This window comes from Diabrotica undecimpunctata, chromosome 1 (assembly GCF_040954645.1).
Source record: "Diabrotica undecimpunctata isolate CICGRU chromosome 1, icDiaUnde3, whole genome shotgun sequence".
NCBI classification, from domain to species: domain Eukaryota; kingdom Metazoa; phylum Arthropoda; class Insecta; order Coleoptera; family Chrysomelidae; genus Diabrotica; species Diabrotica undecimpunctata.
This window is the reverse complement of record NC_092803.1, coordinates 191,843,898-191,864,420: the sequence shown is the minus strand read 5'-3', so window position 1 is coordinate 191,864,420 and position 20,523 is coordinate 191,843,898. Positions and strand designations below refer to the sequence as shown.

General features: G+C 32.9%; 1 protein-coding gene across 3 annotated transcripts; it reads right to left on the bottom strand.

Moving 5' to 3' along the window:
- Nucleotides 1-1,218: 1,218 nt before the first annotated feature.
- LOC140432795 (PHD finger protein 21A-like) lies at nt 1,219-19,582 on the bottom strand. 3 transcript variants are annotated; one of them, XM_072520907.1, is made up of 9 exons: nt 19,303-19,582; nt 18,526-18,868; nt 14,941-14,973; nt 13,175-13,240; nt 12,413-12,549; nt 9,759-10,020; nt 7,817-8,123; nt 5,994-6,173; nt 1,219-2,675 (listed from the first exon to the last, which is right to left on the bottom strand). In XM_072520907.1, the coding sequence occupies exons 2-9, from the start codon at nt 18,610-18,612 to the stop codon at nt 2,437-2,439; spliced, it is 1,311 nt and encodes a 436-aa protein (XP_072377008.1). In that variant the 5' UTR covers nt 18,613-18,868; nt 19,303-19,582; the 3' UTR covers nt 1,219-2,436. The 3 variants fall into 3 exon arrangements, with proteins under 3 accessions (XP_072377008.1, XP_072377009.1, XP_072377010.1); XM_072520909.1 differs by having other exon boundaries at nt 2,569-2,708; XM_072520908.1 differs by lacking the exon at nt 18,526-18,868.
- Between the last annotated feature and the right edge of the window lie 941 nt (nt 19,583-20,523).

The window sequence follows — 20,523 nt, the reverse complement described above, 5'->3', positions numbered from 1 at the left end:
GATAGTATACAGCCTTGTCTTACGCCTCGTTCAATACTGATTGGCTTTGATTCTCTGTTGTTGGTATAATGGCTGTTTGGTTCCAGTAAAGTTTGGCAATAAGTTTGATGTCTTTCTCATCTAGTTGGATGCTCTGCAAGGCGGTAATTAGTCTGGTATGCTGAACGCGATCAAATGCGTTTTCAAAATCAATGAAGCACATATATACGGGTTTTCTTACCTCCCAACATCGTTGAAGGAGTATTTGCATAGAAAATTGAAATTGAAAATGAATTTCACTGGTATCATATATTTGATTGAAAAGTACAGTGAGTTCTTTTATATTGTCATTTGAGAGTAATTTTAGCCATTCGCTGTATATTTGATCTGGTCCATTGGCTTTGTTGTTTTTGGCTTGGTATATGGCTTTTTCCACTTCAGCTTTTAAGATTGATGGTCCTGTATTTGCACTTAAGTTGGGTAGTTAGGTAGGTAAGTATATGGTGCAGATAAATAAATATCGATTGTCGGTAATCTATTTTATTTACTATTTAGTTTGTTTACTATTAATATGGGCTATGAGTAGGTGTGCTTGGTTGTATAGTAATTTCCAGCCACTTCTAGTCTGTCAAAAAGTAACTAACTTCGCAAAAAAATAATTACTAACTGATTTTTACTCAACAATTCTATACGACGCATCACAGTATTTCTGGACAGCTGCAGATCATGTATACTTTTTTTATTCCATTTTTATTTTTGAAATTAACAAACAGTAAATCTGATAAATCTTCGAATATTTCTTTGACATATTCTTCATCAGAAAATGGCTTACACTTTTGCGCAATTTCATATCAAACTAAGAATGAAGCTTCAGTTACAGCCTTAGACTGTTCATTCGGCTTACAGAACATATTTTCCTGGGCAGTCAAAAGAGATTTTAATGCTTGAAGTTTATTCTTTCTCACTTCACTCTTAGGTGGAAACTCTGATTGGTATTTACCGTGCATTATGTTGTAGTGACGCTCTAAATTTCCGTTTTTCGGTATTGCTACTGATGTATTGCAGATAGATCAGTAGCTACCCATTTATATCATGTACAGAGTGGACACTTCATCTGTCGCTCGCGATGATCGATGCAAGATTGCTAGCACTCCAATAATTTTCGTAATATTTAGGACGGGAATAAATTTGGCCTCCCCTGCTCTAGCTATTGACTAATTCTAAATAAAAATACAGCAATATTATAAAAATCGTTTATTAATATCTTGTGGAACATGTTCCCGTTAACAAAATACGATCAGTCTGTATCTTTAAAATTAATAAAATATAGTATAAATACAACGTACCAATTTTTATTAAAAAATTATTACAAAAACATAATATTTACATCCGAAAAAATAGCGATACATAATTTTACAACATTCTTATGAGCTTGGCAGTGTAAAATTAAAATGTTACTCCAATTTCTCTGTCTTATATTTTTTCATAAATAATTATAATAAATATTCCAATCAATTAAAACCTATAAAATAAATATACTGTAAATTAAGATTTAGGCAATTCATTTATAAAAACATTTATGTACAAAATGATCACTGTGCATCCCTTTTTTACAGGCTCTTGTTTTATCAATTTCTTTGGCATTACATCAAATTTATTTATATTCCCCAAACATGCTCCTAGATCATTTTTAGTATTACCAAAATGTAACAAAAATTAATTACCGAAGAGAATTAATGCAGTTACTGTCTAATGTCAAATGTCATCTGCCTATAATGACTGTCAAAAAACTCTCATATGTTGAACTAAACTGGAATTATTCTCTGGAATAGTAGGAAAAACTGTTGCATTTTATAAGATTTATTTTTATTTTGTTTCAGACACGATATTTCCATAACTGCTGCCCAATGTCAAACGTCATAGAAGAAGATAATTACAATAAACTTAATATCCTAAGGGTGGAAAAATAACGAACTAGGTTTCTAGATTGGGTCTAACGGAACAATATCTTGGTTTTTTAAACAATATTTTCGTTCATACTTTTCCATAAAAGAAATTTTAATAGCTTTTTCCTAATGAGAAATGTCACCAGTCAATGGTGAGTGCTAAAAAAACACATCAATGGAAAAACTGTAATGGGAAGCAACTTAATGGGGATACATTTGGTCAATCTTCTACACAAAAATCACGTTTCTATAACAAAATACGAACAAATTGATTAAAATCATACAGAAAACCCACAGTTCTCGTATCATTATATATTTTTGACGTGTATTGGGGACGGAGAGAATGGAAAGAAACTGAGAAAGAAATCTAATATACTACAAATTTTAGACAATCATTTCGTTGGAGACATCATTATCTTATACCACCAAGAACAATTTTATGAATTTTAATAATGCTTAACAAAGTAACAATAATAATTATTATTATCATAATAAAATCAATTTAACTTGATCAAGATATTTCGATAGTTTCGATCTCAGAGCAGAGAGGATTTTTGACTTTTTCGATAAAGCTCAAGATCTGCTTGATCTTATCTTGGGTGCTGTGCTGCGTCATCAAGAGTTGGTCTTGCTGGGTTTTCTGATCTTTTAAAGATATGGTCAATTGTGAATGTCGGTCTTGTAGCTGCGTCAATTCGGCGGCGAGAGATTGCTTTATCTCTTCTAGCTGCTTCTTTTGGTCCAGTTTTTCTGCAAGAGATGAAGTTCATAAACTGATGTTACCTAAATGGAAAATTGCTTAGATACTAGGAGTTAGTAAGAAAAACTTAAAGTAATAAATTTTATGGAGATTAGCAATTATACTAATTCATAGTACAACTTTAAATGATCGAGTTTCACGTTTTCACTCACGTTTCCGTCTTCCACCAAATAGGTGCAAGAAATAACTGGACCCTATAGGTCAACTGCAAATAGTTTACTTGATAAACAAGGAAATATCATCTTCTTCTTAGAGTGCCATATCCCTACGGAACGTCGGCGACTACCATGAAATATCATAGTCAATGAATAAGGCAAACTTAGGAGGTGGAGGGAATATATTGAGGAACTGTTTGAAGACGAAAGAACAGAAATACAAATCGAAATATAACCTTCGATGAGATGGAAAGAGCTGCACAACTATCAAAGAATAGGAAAGCATCCGGTTCAGATGAAATTCCCAGCGAAATTAATAATCAAACTATTCGACAATAAAGACCAAACATTTTCTTCTAATCCTCTTCAATAAAATATACGAAACAGGGCATGCACCAACAGACTAGCTACAGTCAACATTTGTAATGATACTGAAAAAAATAAACGCTAAACAATGTAGCGATCATCGCACTATCAGTCTAATGAGCCATGTACTGAAAATTTTCTTAAGAATACTGCACTCGAGAATTTACAACAAAATAGAAGTAGAACTAAGCGAAACACAGATTGGTTTCAAAAACAACCTTGAAATATGGTAGGTAGGAATATGATAGGTATCTTTAAACAGGTGGGAACTGATGACCAAGGCCTCCGTATTATCAAAAATTTGTTTGGCATCAATGTGCAAACATACGAATTGGTCAGAATACGACAGGAGTAATGGAAATACGACGTGGAGTGAGGCAAGGGTGTATTTTATCGCCTCTACTTTTTAACGGATTACTTCCAATTGAACATCAAAGCGTATGGAACAGAGTTAGAAGGGGTCTTAGAAAAAGTTAAAGAACTCACAGGTGAACTGAGACGGAGGCACAAAGGAAATCTAACTGATTCTGACAGAAACATCAACTTGAAAAAAAAAACAGAGTAAAATAAGAACGTGGAAAAAATATTTAGAAACTGTTTGAAGACCAAAGAGATAACACATTTTATCTAGAAGAGAAGGTAAATGATGAACCAAGAATATTGCGGGAAGTTTATTCTGCAATAACACAGCTAAAGGATCGTAAAGCAGCAGGTCCGATAATATACAAGCAGAGCTACTTAAACTAATGGACAACGAATCAATAGCAATAATCACAAAGATACTCAACAACATACACAACTCTGAAGAAATATCAGATAAAGATTGCCATTATGATCGCTAATATTCGTCACGGATGGGTACACCAAGAAGATCTACTAATATACAGTGATAAAGAGAAAACACATAGAATAATGACTTGGAAGTGGAATTATTTTCACACGGAGTTGGAAACATTTGAACCATACATAATTGATATAAAATACGTAAACGATGGAATATCGCCAATGAAGATAGAGAAAGTAACAACGCATTTTCCTAATATTAACGCTTCCACATATTGTATAGTCATTCATGCCGTAGGTAAAGAAACTAACAAGTTGCAACTATCGTTTAGCCAAATATAAAGGGATTTAAAATCTAGAAATTAGAATTGTTGATACCCAAGTATCAGAAATAACGTCTACACAAATACGTGAGCATAAATCACTGCAAAAGTTACCTTTTGAGAACGACAATACTTTTAAAGTTATACTTTAGCAGGGATTAATATTGTTACGATATTTTTGTTACGCCTCTGGCTGATTCTACGACTTCTATTTTTAAGGATTACACTCCTACCATTTGCTGCCTGATTCACGAGCATAAACTTTTTTGACTTTCGCTCATGTTCAGTTTAGTGCAACCAGCTGCCGCTACCCAGAGAGGAAGAGTCTATTGAGGGTGGCATGTGCATACAGAACAGTTTCTACCTCTACGCTGGGGTTTATCTCCGGGTGTACTCCGATGTACGTGCTAGTGAAGCAAAGAGGAATAATATACGAGAGAAGAAATGAAGACATAGCAACAAAACGTTTAAAAAAAAAAAGAAAGGGAGAGGTCCATAATGATCTGGGAAGATTAATGGGATGAGATGAGAAGGGTGGCGCAGATGCCATAGGAAATGGTTTTAGATTTGGAAAGGCAGAAAATGACAAATGCCTATACTGTGAAATATCGGACACTGTCTCATACACTATATTGGTATGCGATAGATGGATAGATTAGAGGAAGAAGCTTAAGAGAGAGCTAGGAAGTAGCGTGCAATCAGTCACGGAACTGGTGGAGGAGATGCTTAGGTCGCCAAATCGGTGGAGATCAGTTCAGAGATATGTGAGGAGAACGTTGGAGAAACTGAACAAGAAAATGGAGGCAGGGTGCCCAGGACCAAGCAAGAAGATAAGGTAGAATGGGAAGGGCCGAGACTGAACATGAACAGGGAGAGAAGAATTCAGTTGTAGTGAGAAAGTGCTAGAATGCATGAGAATTGTGAGTGAATGAGAGATGTTGCGTCCCAATTAGGGTGATCCGGCCGATAATTCACCGCTGAGAAGGGTGTTTTTTTAGCAGGTAGGTCTCTGGCATTGACGGCGATGGTGTCCGAACAGCCCCTGCGTGCGGTCTCGGATATCATCGTGACCACGCTGGAGGAATCCTGCATAACCGAGGCTGGACGGCGGCTCTGCCCACCTTCTAGGACCAAGGTACGTTCCTTTGGACCACCCCCCTCATAAAAGACGAAAAAAAAAACTACCGCTACCCAAAGGTCGTAAGTGGCGTATGAAATACAACCCAGTGTGAATGGAAGATCAGGTCGGGGTGCTCATAAACTGCTTACGGTATTTCCACTTCACTGGCAATGATTAAATTAACTTTAGGAGTTTTATTTTATGATGAATAAGTATGGAATGAACAAAAGCAATATTTGGCGAAATTGTCTTTAAGTAATATCGTAACAATACCAATTAAAGTTTTCATTGAACTACAGCAAACACCAATTATAATTAAGTTGCTGCTGGTTGCGGTCACCGAACTACTCCCGCCGGCGACACTATTGGAACTCGACATTTATTCAGTGGCGTATCTTCGATGTGTTAGTTACTGTTAATTGTTAATCAAGATTATCTGCTATTCAAACAGACTGGCGCCAGTGTTGTCGAAAGGTTCCCTTATAAAATCCAGGCTACGAAACCTCCCCTAATTGGCGTTTGTTGTTTATAAATGATTATTAAAAATATATGATAGCTTACCTGACATTTGAGCCGGCGTAAAGCACGACACTGTCATATATGAAGGCACATTAAGCGAACCTACGGTTCTAGTTTCTTTAACGATGCATTTTGGGCATTGGCGTGGAGTGTGCGTCAAGGGACGGTTGTGACAACTGATGTGGAAACTATTGCCGCACACTTCGCACAAGGTAAGAGCTCCTAAGACAAAATAAAAAAACATAAAATTTACACATCGATTTCACAAAGGTAAATAATTAGATTAGTGGGAAAAGACAGTTAAGATTTGATTGAAAATTAATCTTTCCTGCCTTGGGAAGCAACTCTAACATGGCTTCGTATGGACGCAAACAGCGACATCTGATAATAAATCCGTAAACTAGATAGTGCGTCTATATATCCGCTTACGTATTTCACCCTAAAAGGGATCATCATACGTGAAATCAAATCTTAACTGTCTTTTTCCTTTCATTCCGGTATACTCTTTATGAGTACTAGAAACCAATTCGCCAAGGATTTTTGCTTAGTTGAGGAGATATGTTGTGGAATGCAATTTTAGATTCCCCATGTCTCGAATAACATCTTTATCAACGTCTGTTTTGCCTTGCAATTCTTAGAAGGCACAGATTAAAGCATAAATCTGAATTTGGTTTCGAAAAAATTAGTTTACGGATTTATTATCAGATGTCGCTATTTGCGTCCATACGAAGCCATGTTTGAATTGCTTCCCAAGAAAGGAAAGATTTATTTTCACGTTCAGAGCGTCTGTGAATATCCGTCTCTGATAATCCCTTTTAGGGTGAAATACGTAAGCGAATATACAAACGCAATATACGTGAAATCAAATCTTAACTGTCTTTTTCCTTTTAATTCTAATAGAATTTTGTTGCTCGCCGAGCGTTTTGCGTTTTGGCATGCAAAATTAATTATCCATGGCACGAAAGAATTACAATATTGGCCAAAATTCATGGAACTTTACAAAAATTATTATTTTTCCAGCAACACTGGGCCATGATCGTCATTTATATAGTTTATCAATATAATTACATTCGTATTTTATTGTCTTTTTTTTATCACAATGATCACACACATGATCTTTTTTTTTCTTCTTTTTTTGTTGTTTCTTCATTAATAACGAGTCTTCATTAATAACGAGTCAGGGTAAGAATTTTTAACAATTTTGCAAAGATGGTATCTTTGATAATTTAAGTTTTTTCTTGGTTTTGTAAAAACTTGTATGGTGAAAAGCAAATTTGACTTAAGAAATTTTTTTAACTAAGCCAAACTTACGTAAGATTTTACTCAGATCACGTTAGTGGAACTCAACATGAAAAAAATAAATGTTAGGCATTTCTATATGTACTAGTCTAAAAAAAGAGAAGACACTTTTGTCCGTGTAGTCTCATAACTTTTTCAAATATTTTAATCTGCAAAATAAAAGTACTTTGATAGTAGTGAAGTAATTTGATATAGTTTTAGTACTTTTCTAATCAACTATTTAAAAGTAAATGTCACTCACTTTGAATGAATTTTCCTTTCTTCAATGTACTTTGTTAATTAAAAGTCAAAAGTCCATAACAACCAATAATAAGTAAACATAAATCATTGTCTTTTCATTGTAAATAAAATAGTTATAACCAACTGACTTGGCAACAACGTTATGAATTTGCTAAAGACGTGCATCTCTGTCATGTACTTCCTTTTCTATCATCTGCGTACCTCGCGGCTCTTCGTTATTTTGGGCTAGTGGTCACAATGTCACAGCAATTAAATAGTCGTGATAAAGGACTTCATTTATTTATAATATTCATTATTCAGATATTTTAAAGGAGTAAAGTTCTTACCTGACTGTTTACAAGTCACACAAGTTTTGTTGTCTGGCGACAAACTGCCCGTCGGGCTAACTCTCTCGATACTAAGGCCACTGGGAAGATTAGGAATGATCGGGAACGAGTTAAATTGCGAATTGGTTAAAGTGCTGCTGGCGTTTCCATTCTGTTCTGATTTGACCGGGCTCTTCGATGGCGTCGACGATATGACCGATGTGGTGTTAGGAAGTGGAGGTGAAATACGTTCTTGCTTTCTTTTGATGGATTGGCGAGTGTGCGGAGGTGAAACGGGAGACATGAGAAAAGCATTTCGTTTCCGTTTCTGTTGAGGAAAAAATGTTTCAATTAGTATCTCGTTGTCAGACTATAGGTACAGTATTTTAAATATTTATTAGGAAAAATTAAAATTCAATGCAGGTGCTACCATATGCAGTGAACAATTATTTTCATGAAATCGTTCTTGGGGGAGCCTTGTAACTGGCTACCTACATAAGAGGGTTGGAAATCTTTGGATTCCAAGCCTTACTTCAAAGGACTTGTGAATGGATGTATCTCCATAGGTTTGGTTCTTCAGCGACCGTTGAAGGATAAGGATTTTTAATATGAGCAAATATAGCTCCAGAGAAATAAAAGCACCTTTGAGTTTATCGATTTAAAATTAAATCTTATATGAGTAGAGAGGCCCAACACGGCCGTAGCTTACTATACAATATCAAAAATTCTTTCTTTATGACACGTAAAAGAAAACACCGGTATGAGAAAATGCCTGATTTCGGCGGAGAGAAATATTTAATACGTGAATTGAGAGTTTTTAAAAATTCGATGCCTCGATGGCCATGTGTGAACTTGAACTGATAAATCACTACTTGATGCGTGGAGATTACTCCTATTTTATTTAGGTGTGAAAAAATATTTAAGAGGGTCAGATGACGCCAGTCAGTCGGGGTCGCGAACAAACTTGATGAAGTGACTATTCTAGTTATTTTACACTAAGAAAAGTCTAAAGAATTACATTTTGTATTTTATATTTTAAAACAATATGTTCATTTCTGGAACAGTTCTTAATAATCACCCGATGTCGATGAAATGTTCACAAACCAAATCAAATAGTAACAAATTAATAACATATTGACATCTACCGCACATGTCCACCTCAAAAATACAAAATTTGATGTTAAAATCTTAAGAGTACCTTCTAACTTGAAACTTGCGAAAAAACACATTTGTAGAAAATCTACCTCTGCAATGAGCGACTTCTGAAGGAATAAAAAAAACTAAAGTATAATTACAGTTGACTCACTGTAAATGACAGTTTACTACTTATTGAAATGCAAGGAGAGCTGCTACAATCAGTGTTGCCAGGTTTACCGTTTTCATATTATGGACTTCCGCTCTACCGCTAGGTTATTAAAAGCTAGCGGAAAAACTTTATTCTTAGTTATAAGACAAAATATTATATAATAAGATAAAATTAGATAAAAATAAAATAAAATAAAATATACAAAAAATAAATATCAAAATAAATTAAATTTAAATAAAATAAATTAAATTAGAAACCATCGCTTCGTGCGTAGACAATAAGAAAGATTTATGCTTTCTCCTTCTAGGTCACTCCTGGAGTGCCACTTCCCGTTTTTTGCAATTTTTTTCGTTTTATTTTGACGTCTATCGCTTTTTATGACAAATCTACCGCTTGAATTTAATCAATTTTGATCTGGCAACACTGGTTAAAATGTTATGGGTACGTATTATTTTGTTTTTTTATTAGTAAAGCACTATTTGATTTCTAAATCGCACAATAAGTACATTTTTTACATCTTTGCGTCACCCTCCTCAATTTCTTTGTTATATCTACATAATTATTATATCTTATCTTTGCACAACTGTGTAATTGTTATATCCTAACTTTGCACAACTAAATATACTAATAAAATAAAAGAAAAAAGCTTATACATACGTTGTTCGTCAAAAAATCCCAACCTTTATTTCCATACAAAAAATGCGGGTTGGCGGTGCTACGTCTCTTTCTCTCCGCTCTTTTATTTTGCATCTCCTTGTACGCTTCGTGAGTCGCCAAGGAGAAATAGTTAAGAAATTCTATTTGGGTGATATCTTGGGGTTCGACTGGATTCAGTGCGCCATGTTCGGGCGATGAATGGGGCGATAAATGCTCCAATGAATCATCTGAGAATGACGTAGCGGAGGCAGATCTTAGTACGCTGGAAAATAAATGTATTTCGTAAGTAATTCTTAAGTAGTCTTTAATTAAGCGCTTCTTATTTTTAAATTTACATAAAACAAAGTGCGTGTGTGAGATATTATCGAAAATTTTTATTCTTATAAAAGGCCTCTCGATGCCATTATATGTATATCGAATATAACTTTGTTCAAATGTCAGCGCGGCTACACTGGATAGCGCGCATCCGAAATGCCCAATATGTGACAGAATGTAGCTCGAAGGGAACCAGGATTTGTCCCCTTGACAGTAAGAGTTTCTAAAAGGTATGAGTACAGCAGATGCGGGGATCAGGGTGTTTCGAGTGTTGGAGTGGAGGGGGACCACAATTATTGAGTGCTCTGATTCAGGACTTGATGAACGAGCAAAGTTTGAGTCTCGCTGCAGAGAAGACCGAGGCGGTGGTTCTCACAGGGCTGGAGGTTCTAGACCATCTAGTTGGTGATCGTCCTCTTGATATTCTCCCCGGAACGTGTCCAGAATCTCTCCAGTCACCTTCGCGAACCACGTGACCGAAAAATTGCAGAATACGCTGCCATATTGTGGACAGAATTTTTTTATCTCTAGTTGGTTTAGAATGGAAACGTTTGTCCTATGAGCCGTCAAAGATATGCGCAGCATTCTTCTCCAGCACCACATCTCAAAAGAATAAATTTTTTGGCGCTCGCGTCCGCGAAGAGTTCAAGTCTCTACCCCGTATAGAAATATTGGGAATACAAGGGAATTTGCCAGTTACATCTTGATATTTTGAGAGATGGATCTGTCTTTCCAAATTTTAGTTAGACGACTCATCGCATTTTTTGCCATACCAATACGTGTCCGAACTTCTGCCTCACAGTTACCATCGTTAGTTATACTAGACCCGAGATAGACAAAACTGTCCACTATCTCGTATTCCTGTAACATGTTAGTCAGTTAAATAGAGTGGAATTTGTCGGCCACCATTATATTTGTCTTAGCTTTATTGATTTTCAGACCAACTTTATTGCTTTCGTACTCAACTCTTCGCAGAAGATTAAACATTTCTTGCCGATTTGCTATTATAAGTGTAGTGTCATCAGCAAATCTTAAAATAGAGATTTTCCTACCAGCCACTGTTACTCCACCGGCCCATCTATCTAAAGCCATCCTCATGACATGTTCACCATAAATGTTGAATAAGTCAGGTGACAATACGAATCCTTGTCTAACACATCTCTCGGTCTTGAATTCGTTTGAGAACTTCTGATCTAGTCGTACTGTTGATATATTGGACTGGTACAGATTTTTAATAAGTGTCACCAGGTGCATTGGTGTGCCCATTTCTATTAATATGGACTACAGATTTATCCAGCTTACACAATCAAATGACTCTTGGTACTCAAGTATCTAATAAGTAATTTGAAAGAATGCAAAATAAAACAAAATAAAAGATCTAAGCGAAAATTCGAAACTTTAGTAACAACGAAAAATTAAGAAAAAAAAGGTAAAATATGTTTTTAAAGATAATAGGAAACTGAATACGAAAAATATCGAAAGAAGTGATATAAACAAATAACTCAAGTGAGAAAGGATGGATCAAAGAAGATGAAATATCATAACAAAGGTGATCGAGAAAAACAAAATAAAAGAAATAGATGAGAATACAAAATAATACATAAAAGTAGGAAAAAGCAATTTTGAAGAACAAAAATATTTGGCAACAGATGCTAAAAAATATAATTATGATCTTATGGCATTGCAAGAAACTGAACAACTAGATCGATACGGGCAGTCATAAAAGCATATTATGCAAACCTAGATTTTGTTCAAAACTATTGCCTTGTAATAATTTTAGCATAAAAATTTGGTCGGTTGTTGTTCTTTCCTGTCTGAAACCAGCCTGCTATTCTCCTATTATCTCTGTTTCATAGGTTTTTAATTTTCTTCTTATAATTTTTACTAATACTTTATATAATGCTTCTGTAATTAATAGAGAATTTTATCGCCTTTCTTGAGAATTTTGCAGATGAGTGCTGTGTTCCCTTGCCTTTGGCATTTTTTCGTTTCCCCATATGGTTTTCCAGAAAATTTAAAGAAAATGAACTTCAAAAAGAAAGCAAAAAACAAGAAAGAATAGAGGCTGATAATTTAATAGACAATGAAAATATGTTTGGTATCCAGAGATAAAATACTGCTGTGAGCAACTTGGACAATCTCTAACAAAGTAACTATCTAAATTCTCTATGGATTAACACTATTCTCTATGGAACTCAAATAACATCATGGTCAGTTAATAACATTAAGTCATGAGCATACATGGCATGAAAAGTAACATATACATTTATCTCTCTTATTCTGACAAGTACATATTATTATTTTATTTCACATTTCAGATAAAAATTTTGAATACTCACATAGTTTGCTTCCTAGCTCTGTTCAATGCATTGGTGAGATTAAATCTTCGCTCTTCAAGACCATTCTTTATCAAATTAGTATTTACGGATTTCTGATAAGCTTTATATTCCTCCCTTAGACGTTCTAAGAGATTTTTCTGAAGATAAATAAAATCAAAATGAAAATTCGGTAATATGTAATAAGAAAATATTATTGGGAGAAGTTTTCCTAAATAGATTTAGCAAATAGATACAGTACAGTACATTCAACCAACTTACACCTCTAATCGATTAACGGAATTCGCAGAAAAACTTTCGTTGTAGTGTAAGGCACGGTAAACTGCACTGGAGTTCTCCATAATCTTTTTAATTACTTACTTTGTTTAGAATATTTTTGCCTGTATCATCAGTTAGAGTTAATTTGTATAAAACGAGGAGCAAAAATTCAAATGGAAGTTTAAATATTATTGTTTATTTGGCCAATAATGAATGTATAAATATAATGGTTAACCTGCTTTACAATTATTTTGTAAATAACATTATAATAGTGTACTTACTGATTATTTAAATTTATAAATTATCATCATCGTCACTAAATTCACTACCGCTATCATTATCATTATCTATAATCACTGGATTAATTTCACTAATTTTATTTTCCCGGATCCACCACTCTTCTATTAATTTTGCGAAAGTTGTTCTGCGAATTCCGTTAATCGTTTAGAGGAGTAAGTTGGTTGAATGTACTGTATATGTATTTCTTTATATATGACTAAATCGTACCTGTTCCAACCCAATAACGATAATTTCTGCCTCTGCCTTATTGAGCGACTTTTGCAACGTAACATCCTGAAAAAGAAACAGTTACTTATAATAATAGAGATATCAAAAAATTATTATAAGCAAATCATTAAAAATTACAAAAGTAAATACTAATAAAAGAAAATAGAAAGAAATTGAAGAATGATTCAACGTCTCATTAATTAGATACTCTTGGTCCCTTTATTTAGCACAACGCCAATATGGAATATATCGACAATGAATTCGTTTGTTTAGGTTAACGGCAGCACGTCTGTAGTTTGAGAAAATTAATGAAGGGCTAGAGATGCACTCAGCGTAACATCCCCTTGCCCCCTGACACGGTTTCAATTTTAACAAGACCGTGACTTCTTGTGACAGCTCTCTGAGATCGCATTTAACCGTGTATTACTCGTCAAAACTAGAAAATACTTTCGAAATTTTGCCTATCGGCACAGAGAGTAGACAGAGAAAGTATTCGGAGAAAAAGAGATGGATGAACGGCGGGACTTGTCTACGTGATTTTTAAACGTAGTTTACAGGTCGAGTTTACTTCTACTACTAAGACAATTTCCGGCAATTTCGTTGCGCATCAAGTGGGCGTGCCGATTGTAGGATTTTCAAGGTCATTCCCATTTTTTACAAACTGTATGTTCATGGTTCTCGTTTTCGTCCGAAGTGCCAAAAAATAAAAACACCGGACGATCTATACGGGAGTTATATTGAGTGATAACAAGCTTGTAGAACTTTTCCTGGCAAAGACATATTCTAATAAATTTTATATAATATGCATAATTCATTTCTAAGATATAATTCTTATCTCTTTTTTTTCAATGCCCAAATAGGGCATTGAAAAGTACTAGTACTATTGAGAAGTACTATTACGTTTAGATAATCAGTACATTTATATTAATCAGTTTTAGTATTTCAAGAATATATGTTAAGATCGGACGACCGCGCAAAAGATGGAGTGAAAACCTTCCATAGAGGTATTAATCCGCCAATGAACAAGCAGAATTGGTTTATAAAGAGGAGGAAGAAGAAGATATTCGCTCTAAAGAAACCATCGTCCTTTTCAATATGGTTTAAATTATCAGCTGGCAATCTTTATGTGGGAGAAACTGCAAGACCACTAAGTAACAGGATAAATGAGCATGAAACATACAACAAAAACAGATTCTTCAATAAATCACAGATACGCAAACATGCCTGAATTCTGCTACGATTCATTCAGTTTTCCAAATCCGGTTTGTTCATACAGTTTACTTTTAATATAGCTACACAGAAAAAATCTAAGGTCATTACATCAAGTGATCTCACTGGCCATTATATCCTTCCTCTTTACCCAATCCACTGATTATAAAACAAAAAATTTTAATTTTGGCTCACTTGTATTGTGTAATGTGGTGGAGCTTCATCTTTTTGGAATCATAAACTACTGTGTATGTTTGGCATTTTGTAAAAAATCTAAACATATTGGTCCTGTAAAATTATAGTCAAAGAAATAGGGGGCCTTTAGGAGAAATTCTTTAACAATTCCTGCCCAAACATTTACTTTTTGGAGATATTGACTATGCTGTTGTGTCATCCAGTGAGGATTTTCTGTAGCCCAATACGAATAATTTTATCTGTTCACATTGCCATTAAGACTATGTGGCTTCATCTGAAAGTGGTATATATATTAAATTCATCCTTATTACACAGAACTTAATTATAACTAGAAATAGAAATATAAATAAAAAAATACTTACATCAGGATCAGCTTTAAGTCTAGCTAGGATGTTCTGAAAAACAAAGAATAATGGATTAGAAAAATTGGAAATGTATAACTATAATGGGAATCTTTGTTTCAAACATAAATTATGATATAAAATAAAAAATCAAAATTTTAAGGTTAAACTTAAACATCCTAGGACTGTGTGTAGTCCACTGGCTTGGAAATGCAACAGACAACCCTAGGTGAGTACAACCCTGGAAGCAAGAAATGTACAATCCTAATGATAGTCGGTATTTTAATAGATAACTGAAGAAGTGTTTATTCCCCATATAATAATAAATGGATAAAAAGTTTTTAAAGATAAAAGCTTCTGTAATAATTTGTCATGGACTTAAAAGAATCTGTTAACAAATTCAGCAGAAGAGCTTTCATAATACAGTGTATAGTGCTGTTTTCTTCTGTGACAAGAAGTGAGAAGCCTTTGAAAGCGAAACTGTTCAAAAGAACTTGTTAATAGGATCACTCATACATGCCAATATCTTGACAATTAACATGACACTAAAAATTAGGGCGATGCTGATAGAATTTGAAGACGTTTTTGCTATGGATGAAAAGGATACAGGCAAAACAAGCTTAGTAACGCATAAAATCAATATTAGATTTATTAAGGATTAGACAATACCCAATAAGAAAAAGACTAGCCATAGTTGATTGTACCTTAAGATAAAGTGCCAGAAATATTGCATTAGTTATATTAACAGTACATCAAATGGACACTTTGGTATTACAAACAATTTGCAAAAGGTTCAAGAACAGTTCTACTATGAGGTGAACTGAAAAGAAGATTATTGGTTGCAGTATGTCTGCCGCATGATCATGAGCTCCAAAACATCAGAAGAAAATGTCATAGGTGAAGATTAAGTGAACTAAACGAAGTTATAGATAAACAATATCCCAAACATTGACTGATAACATATTCACATAAGTAGTGATAGGATCAAAGATGAATATAAATCTTGATACACAAATGGAAGCTTTGAAGTAGGTGATCATACTTCACAATGACATCGAGGCTATTTTCTAAAACTTCTAAAAGACAATGGAAATGTTTGTATGAAATCAAAAAGGGAATAAATGATTTTGTATATGGAATTAACTACTAAAAGGGAACCCATCGTTGTCCACTCAGATTCTCTTGCACTTTATACCAACTTGAACTATACTGAAGAAGCAAGGACTTTTCTCAAATTATAAGAAATTATATAAAAAAAGGCCAGATTAGATTCCAGAAGATGCATTTGTAGCTCACTGCATCACTGTGGACGTCAATATCGCTAAAAGACTTTAATATGAAGTATGTTCGCATGGACAAGTTGAAAAATCAGCATCCTAGTGTTGTGTTTATTAAAGTGGCAATTGATTGATGTTGCACAATAACTCATTGAGATAAAGATAAGTCATGGGTTGGAAAACATTGATTGGAGTATCACGAAAACCTTGGTTGCTAACACTGTGAACTACTTTAATCCCAGAGCTAAACCACTGGAAAAATGTGTCACCAATGATTCACCTCACCCACAAAAGCTTTGATTCCTCAACCAATAGAAATATCTAGATATAGTCTGTAAATAAGAACTTAAGGGAATGGTTTGAATGCGGTAGTGCAGAACTTTTTAGAGAGGCAGTCAACAGAGTCCGCATAGCCATGATGATTTCCAACCTTCGATAGAAGATGGAACTTAAAGAAGAAGAAGAAGTCTGTAAATATATTTTAAGAGGTAATGATATAAATAAATAAGAAATTAAATTCATGTTTAATAACAATATTTACAATATTATAAAAGGACAGAATGTTCTATAAATATTATTAAATCAATTTCCAAACATTAATCAAGTATTAACTGAAATGTCTATCTTATTTTACATATATGACTATATGACTTTTTAGTTAAATAAAGACTTGCGAACCTACTTTACATTTACAGAGAAAATATATATCTGATAAATTGTTTATTATATATATATATATATATATATATATATATATATATATATATATATATATATATATATATATATATATATATATAATGGCTATACACCCAGTGCCAATTTGAAGGCTATTAAAATTTATATCAACCACAACTAATTCTTTTGCCTACTATAAAAAACAATTTATAATGGAACTATATATAAAATGGAACAATTATAAAAAATCCACAAGGAAAATAATTCCTGTAGCTGGCTGTATACCACGTATAACAAAAGAGGTTAGTCTTTGTATGTGGGTATATTTTATTTTATAAAAACCCTTAAAAGGGCAACATTACAAGCACGAACGTTTTCGGAACAACTGTTCCATCATCAGGTTTAAAATGCAGGTTAACATGCCTGAGCCACCAAAATATTTGGGTAAAAACCCTTTAAATTGAAAAATGTTACCAAAGATTGTACATGATGTTTATAATATTATGTGATGTTTAATATTTTAATTAGATTTTACTTCAGGTAACATACACCCATGCTTAAGTGAGTTCCAGTGTCCGGAGAGTAAACCTCTTCAAACGGACTACGGTTGGCAACAGTTGTTCCGAAAACGTTCGTGCTTGTAATGTTGCCCTTTTAAGGGTTTTTATAAAATAAAATATACCCACATACAAAGACTAACCTCTTTTAATTATAAAAAACTTTTGATGGATCAAAAAAAAAAGAAAACGTGCTTCCACTAAAGATAAACTATTACAAATTTTAAACAATAAATGTTGAATCAAGAACCCTTACACATTTTTATAAAAAAAAAGAAAGAAAATAAATCTATCCTTGGCAATAACTATTTGACAGTACAAACTGACATATTTTTATACATTACCAGAAGAAATTATTTAATAGTATAAAATGACCTACATTGTAGAGGGTGATGTTTAAATAAGACTTAACAAGAAAAAGAAATAATATGTTATATAACTTTTCCAATAGATATGAAACTTATGGTTTTGTTATCCTTTTAAAATTTTCTTGTTAGACCAGGATACAAATATATCTTTCAGTTACATAATTTTTCAAACAATTATTAGTTTTTAAGTAAAAACTTTCAAAATATTTCCAATATGTCTAAAAATAAAATTCAAAACAATCAGTCAAAAACAAACAGACATTGGAAAATATAATTGACTGAGGAACTATCAACAACAAGAGCAACTTTTTTATAATAGGATTGATTTAGTACACAGTAATAAAGAGTTTTTAATTAAAGTGAAATGTATAAAATTTTATTCACCTCTTTTAAATTATTAATTAAAAATAAACATTTATTAAATTCTGACGTCATAAATAAAAAGATTCCTTGTTTTTGAAAAGTTTAATTTTTAATTGTCTTAATATAAAAAAATCGTCTTGCCGTGTAGACAAATTTAAATATTATTGACGCACATGCCTTTATCAAAAAACTTTTAGAACTTTTTAACAGCTAAAAATTGTACATGTAAGTAAAAATTCCTTCAAAAGTAATCCTAGTAAATTACATAAGATTTCTTATTTTTCTGATAAGACAGCTACAGGTAGAAATACAAAACTTTTGATTGCTGTAATAAATAAGAAGGTGATAAAATAAAAATAATACCTGATGGTTGCAAATAGCAGTTTTCAGTTGAGTCTGGTTTGATTCAATGTCACATTTTAACTCTTTGGATACCTCCATTCCATTCATTTTACTTAAAACGCTTTTCACTTTTAGAAATTCAGTTCAATAAATTTTTTCTACACCTATTTCACATACTCATTTTTATCATCGTTTTTCTTTCACTAATTTCAGGATTTTCTTTTTCTTTCTAACAGTAATTTTTGATTGGCTGGAATTTTCATGGATTTCTGTTGATCTGTTCTATGACAAGAAAAACACGGCGGAGAGACGAAAGAAAACCAGCGGCGTCACAATTAAATAACGAGAAACTCATTCAATTTCACTAAAAAACCATACAGTATTCTAGGGTATCCATATCACGAATGGCGCACTTTAAAAAATTCAGATTATTTCAATGTCAATATTTTAACCACAACTTTCACATTTTGAACATAAAGACCGTACAGGTAAAAATGATAAACATGAAGGTGAAAGTTTAATGAATGATGACACTAATTATTAGATTTTTTATATTGACATTTACACTGTGCACTAGAATTAATTAAATTATGGAATTACTGTCAGAAAATCGAAATATAAATAAAACACTCCAAAATTGTAATTACTTAATTGTAATATTAATTTCAGCCTGTAATAAATGGCTTTATTAAATTTGTTTCCTCCAATATTAATATTTATAATTAACAAATCGTTTTATTTTATTTAAAGAGAAATATTTCATTAAGTTAAAAATAAATAGATTGATAAAAATATTACCTGATGGTTGCAGACTGCGGTTTTCAGTTGAATACGGTTCGTTTCGATGGCACATTTAAATTCTTCAGTTATCTTATCAGTCATTTTCTGTATTAACTTATACTAAAAAACTTATGTTTATCACTATAAATCACTCAAAAGGCATGTAATAAATGCTAAATAAAAATAGTTTCTGCCGTCTCTTTTAACAATTACAAGGTTTTCTTGCTCTTTCTAACAGTAATTCTTAATTTCTGATTGGTGGATTTTAGATGCCTTTCGTAATGCATTGTTGATTAAGAAAACTGCCTCTACAGTCTACAAAAGAACTACAGTGACTTAAAGCACAGAACAGAATAAGAAACGGTTTTTGCTTATTCTATGCTTAAAGTTATGGACCGTAGAACAGGAAGATACTAAGCTATGATAAAGAAGAGTTAATATCTTTATTATAAACCATAGCATATAGTTATAACCAGTATTAACATTATACGAAAGCATTAAATTATATTGTTTATAATATGAATGATACATTTTAGTTGATTGTAAAATATTTTATAATGCCAATGTTTTACTATAGTATTTTTCATGCGTATTTCTCGGTGTAAATGAAATTAAAAATAATATTTTACATCACATTGGTGTTTACTTCACGCCACTATGTTTTATTTTTCCTATAAGATATTTTTAAATAGAAAATATGTACGATAAATATACAGAAGATAGATAACCTAATATCACAGAATAAAATCGTTTTAAACCGATTTACTTCATGCCAACACAAGACTCCCAGGGGTTGCTAACCCAAGAGAAGGTATCTCTATGGGTCCTCGATTGCTATCGGGGATTGCAGTTGTATCGGAGATCGGGTTAGATCTGAATCCTGAATTATAAATTAGAACTCGGATTCAAATGGCCAAAGCATACTTCTTACAAATGCAAAACTTAAGCAATAAATCACAACATATAAATAAGAAATGGCTGTGTGAAGAATGTTGCGAATAGTACTTTTCATCAGCCGCCATGTTTTCGTACAGACCTATTTGAGAATGACGTTTAATATACATTACACGTCATACGTACTGGTTTATACGTTTATAAAGAAATACAATGTTGTATTTACTAAATAAACATTTTTTATTTAATAAAGAATTACATATTAAATAACAACACCGCTTCGTTGTTACTTTTCGTACAGGTATCATAATAATAATCGATTAAAAAAAATTGATATGCTAATTG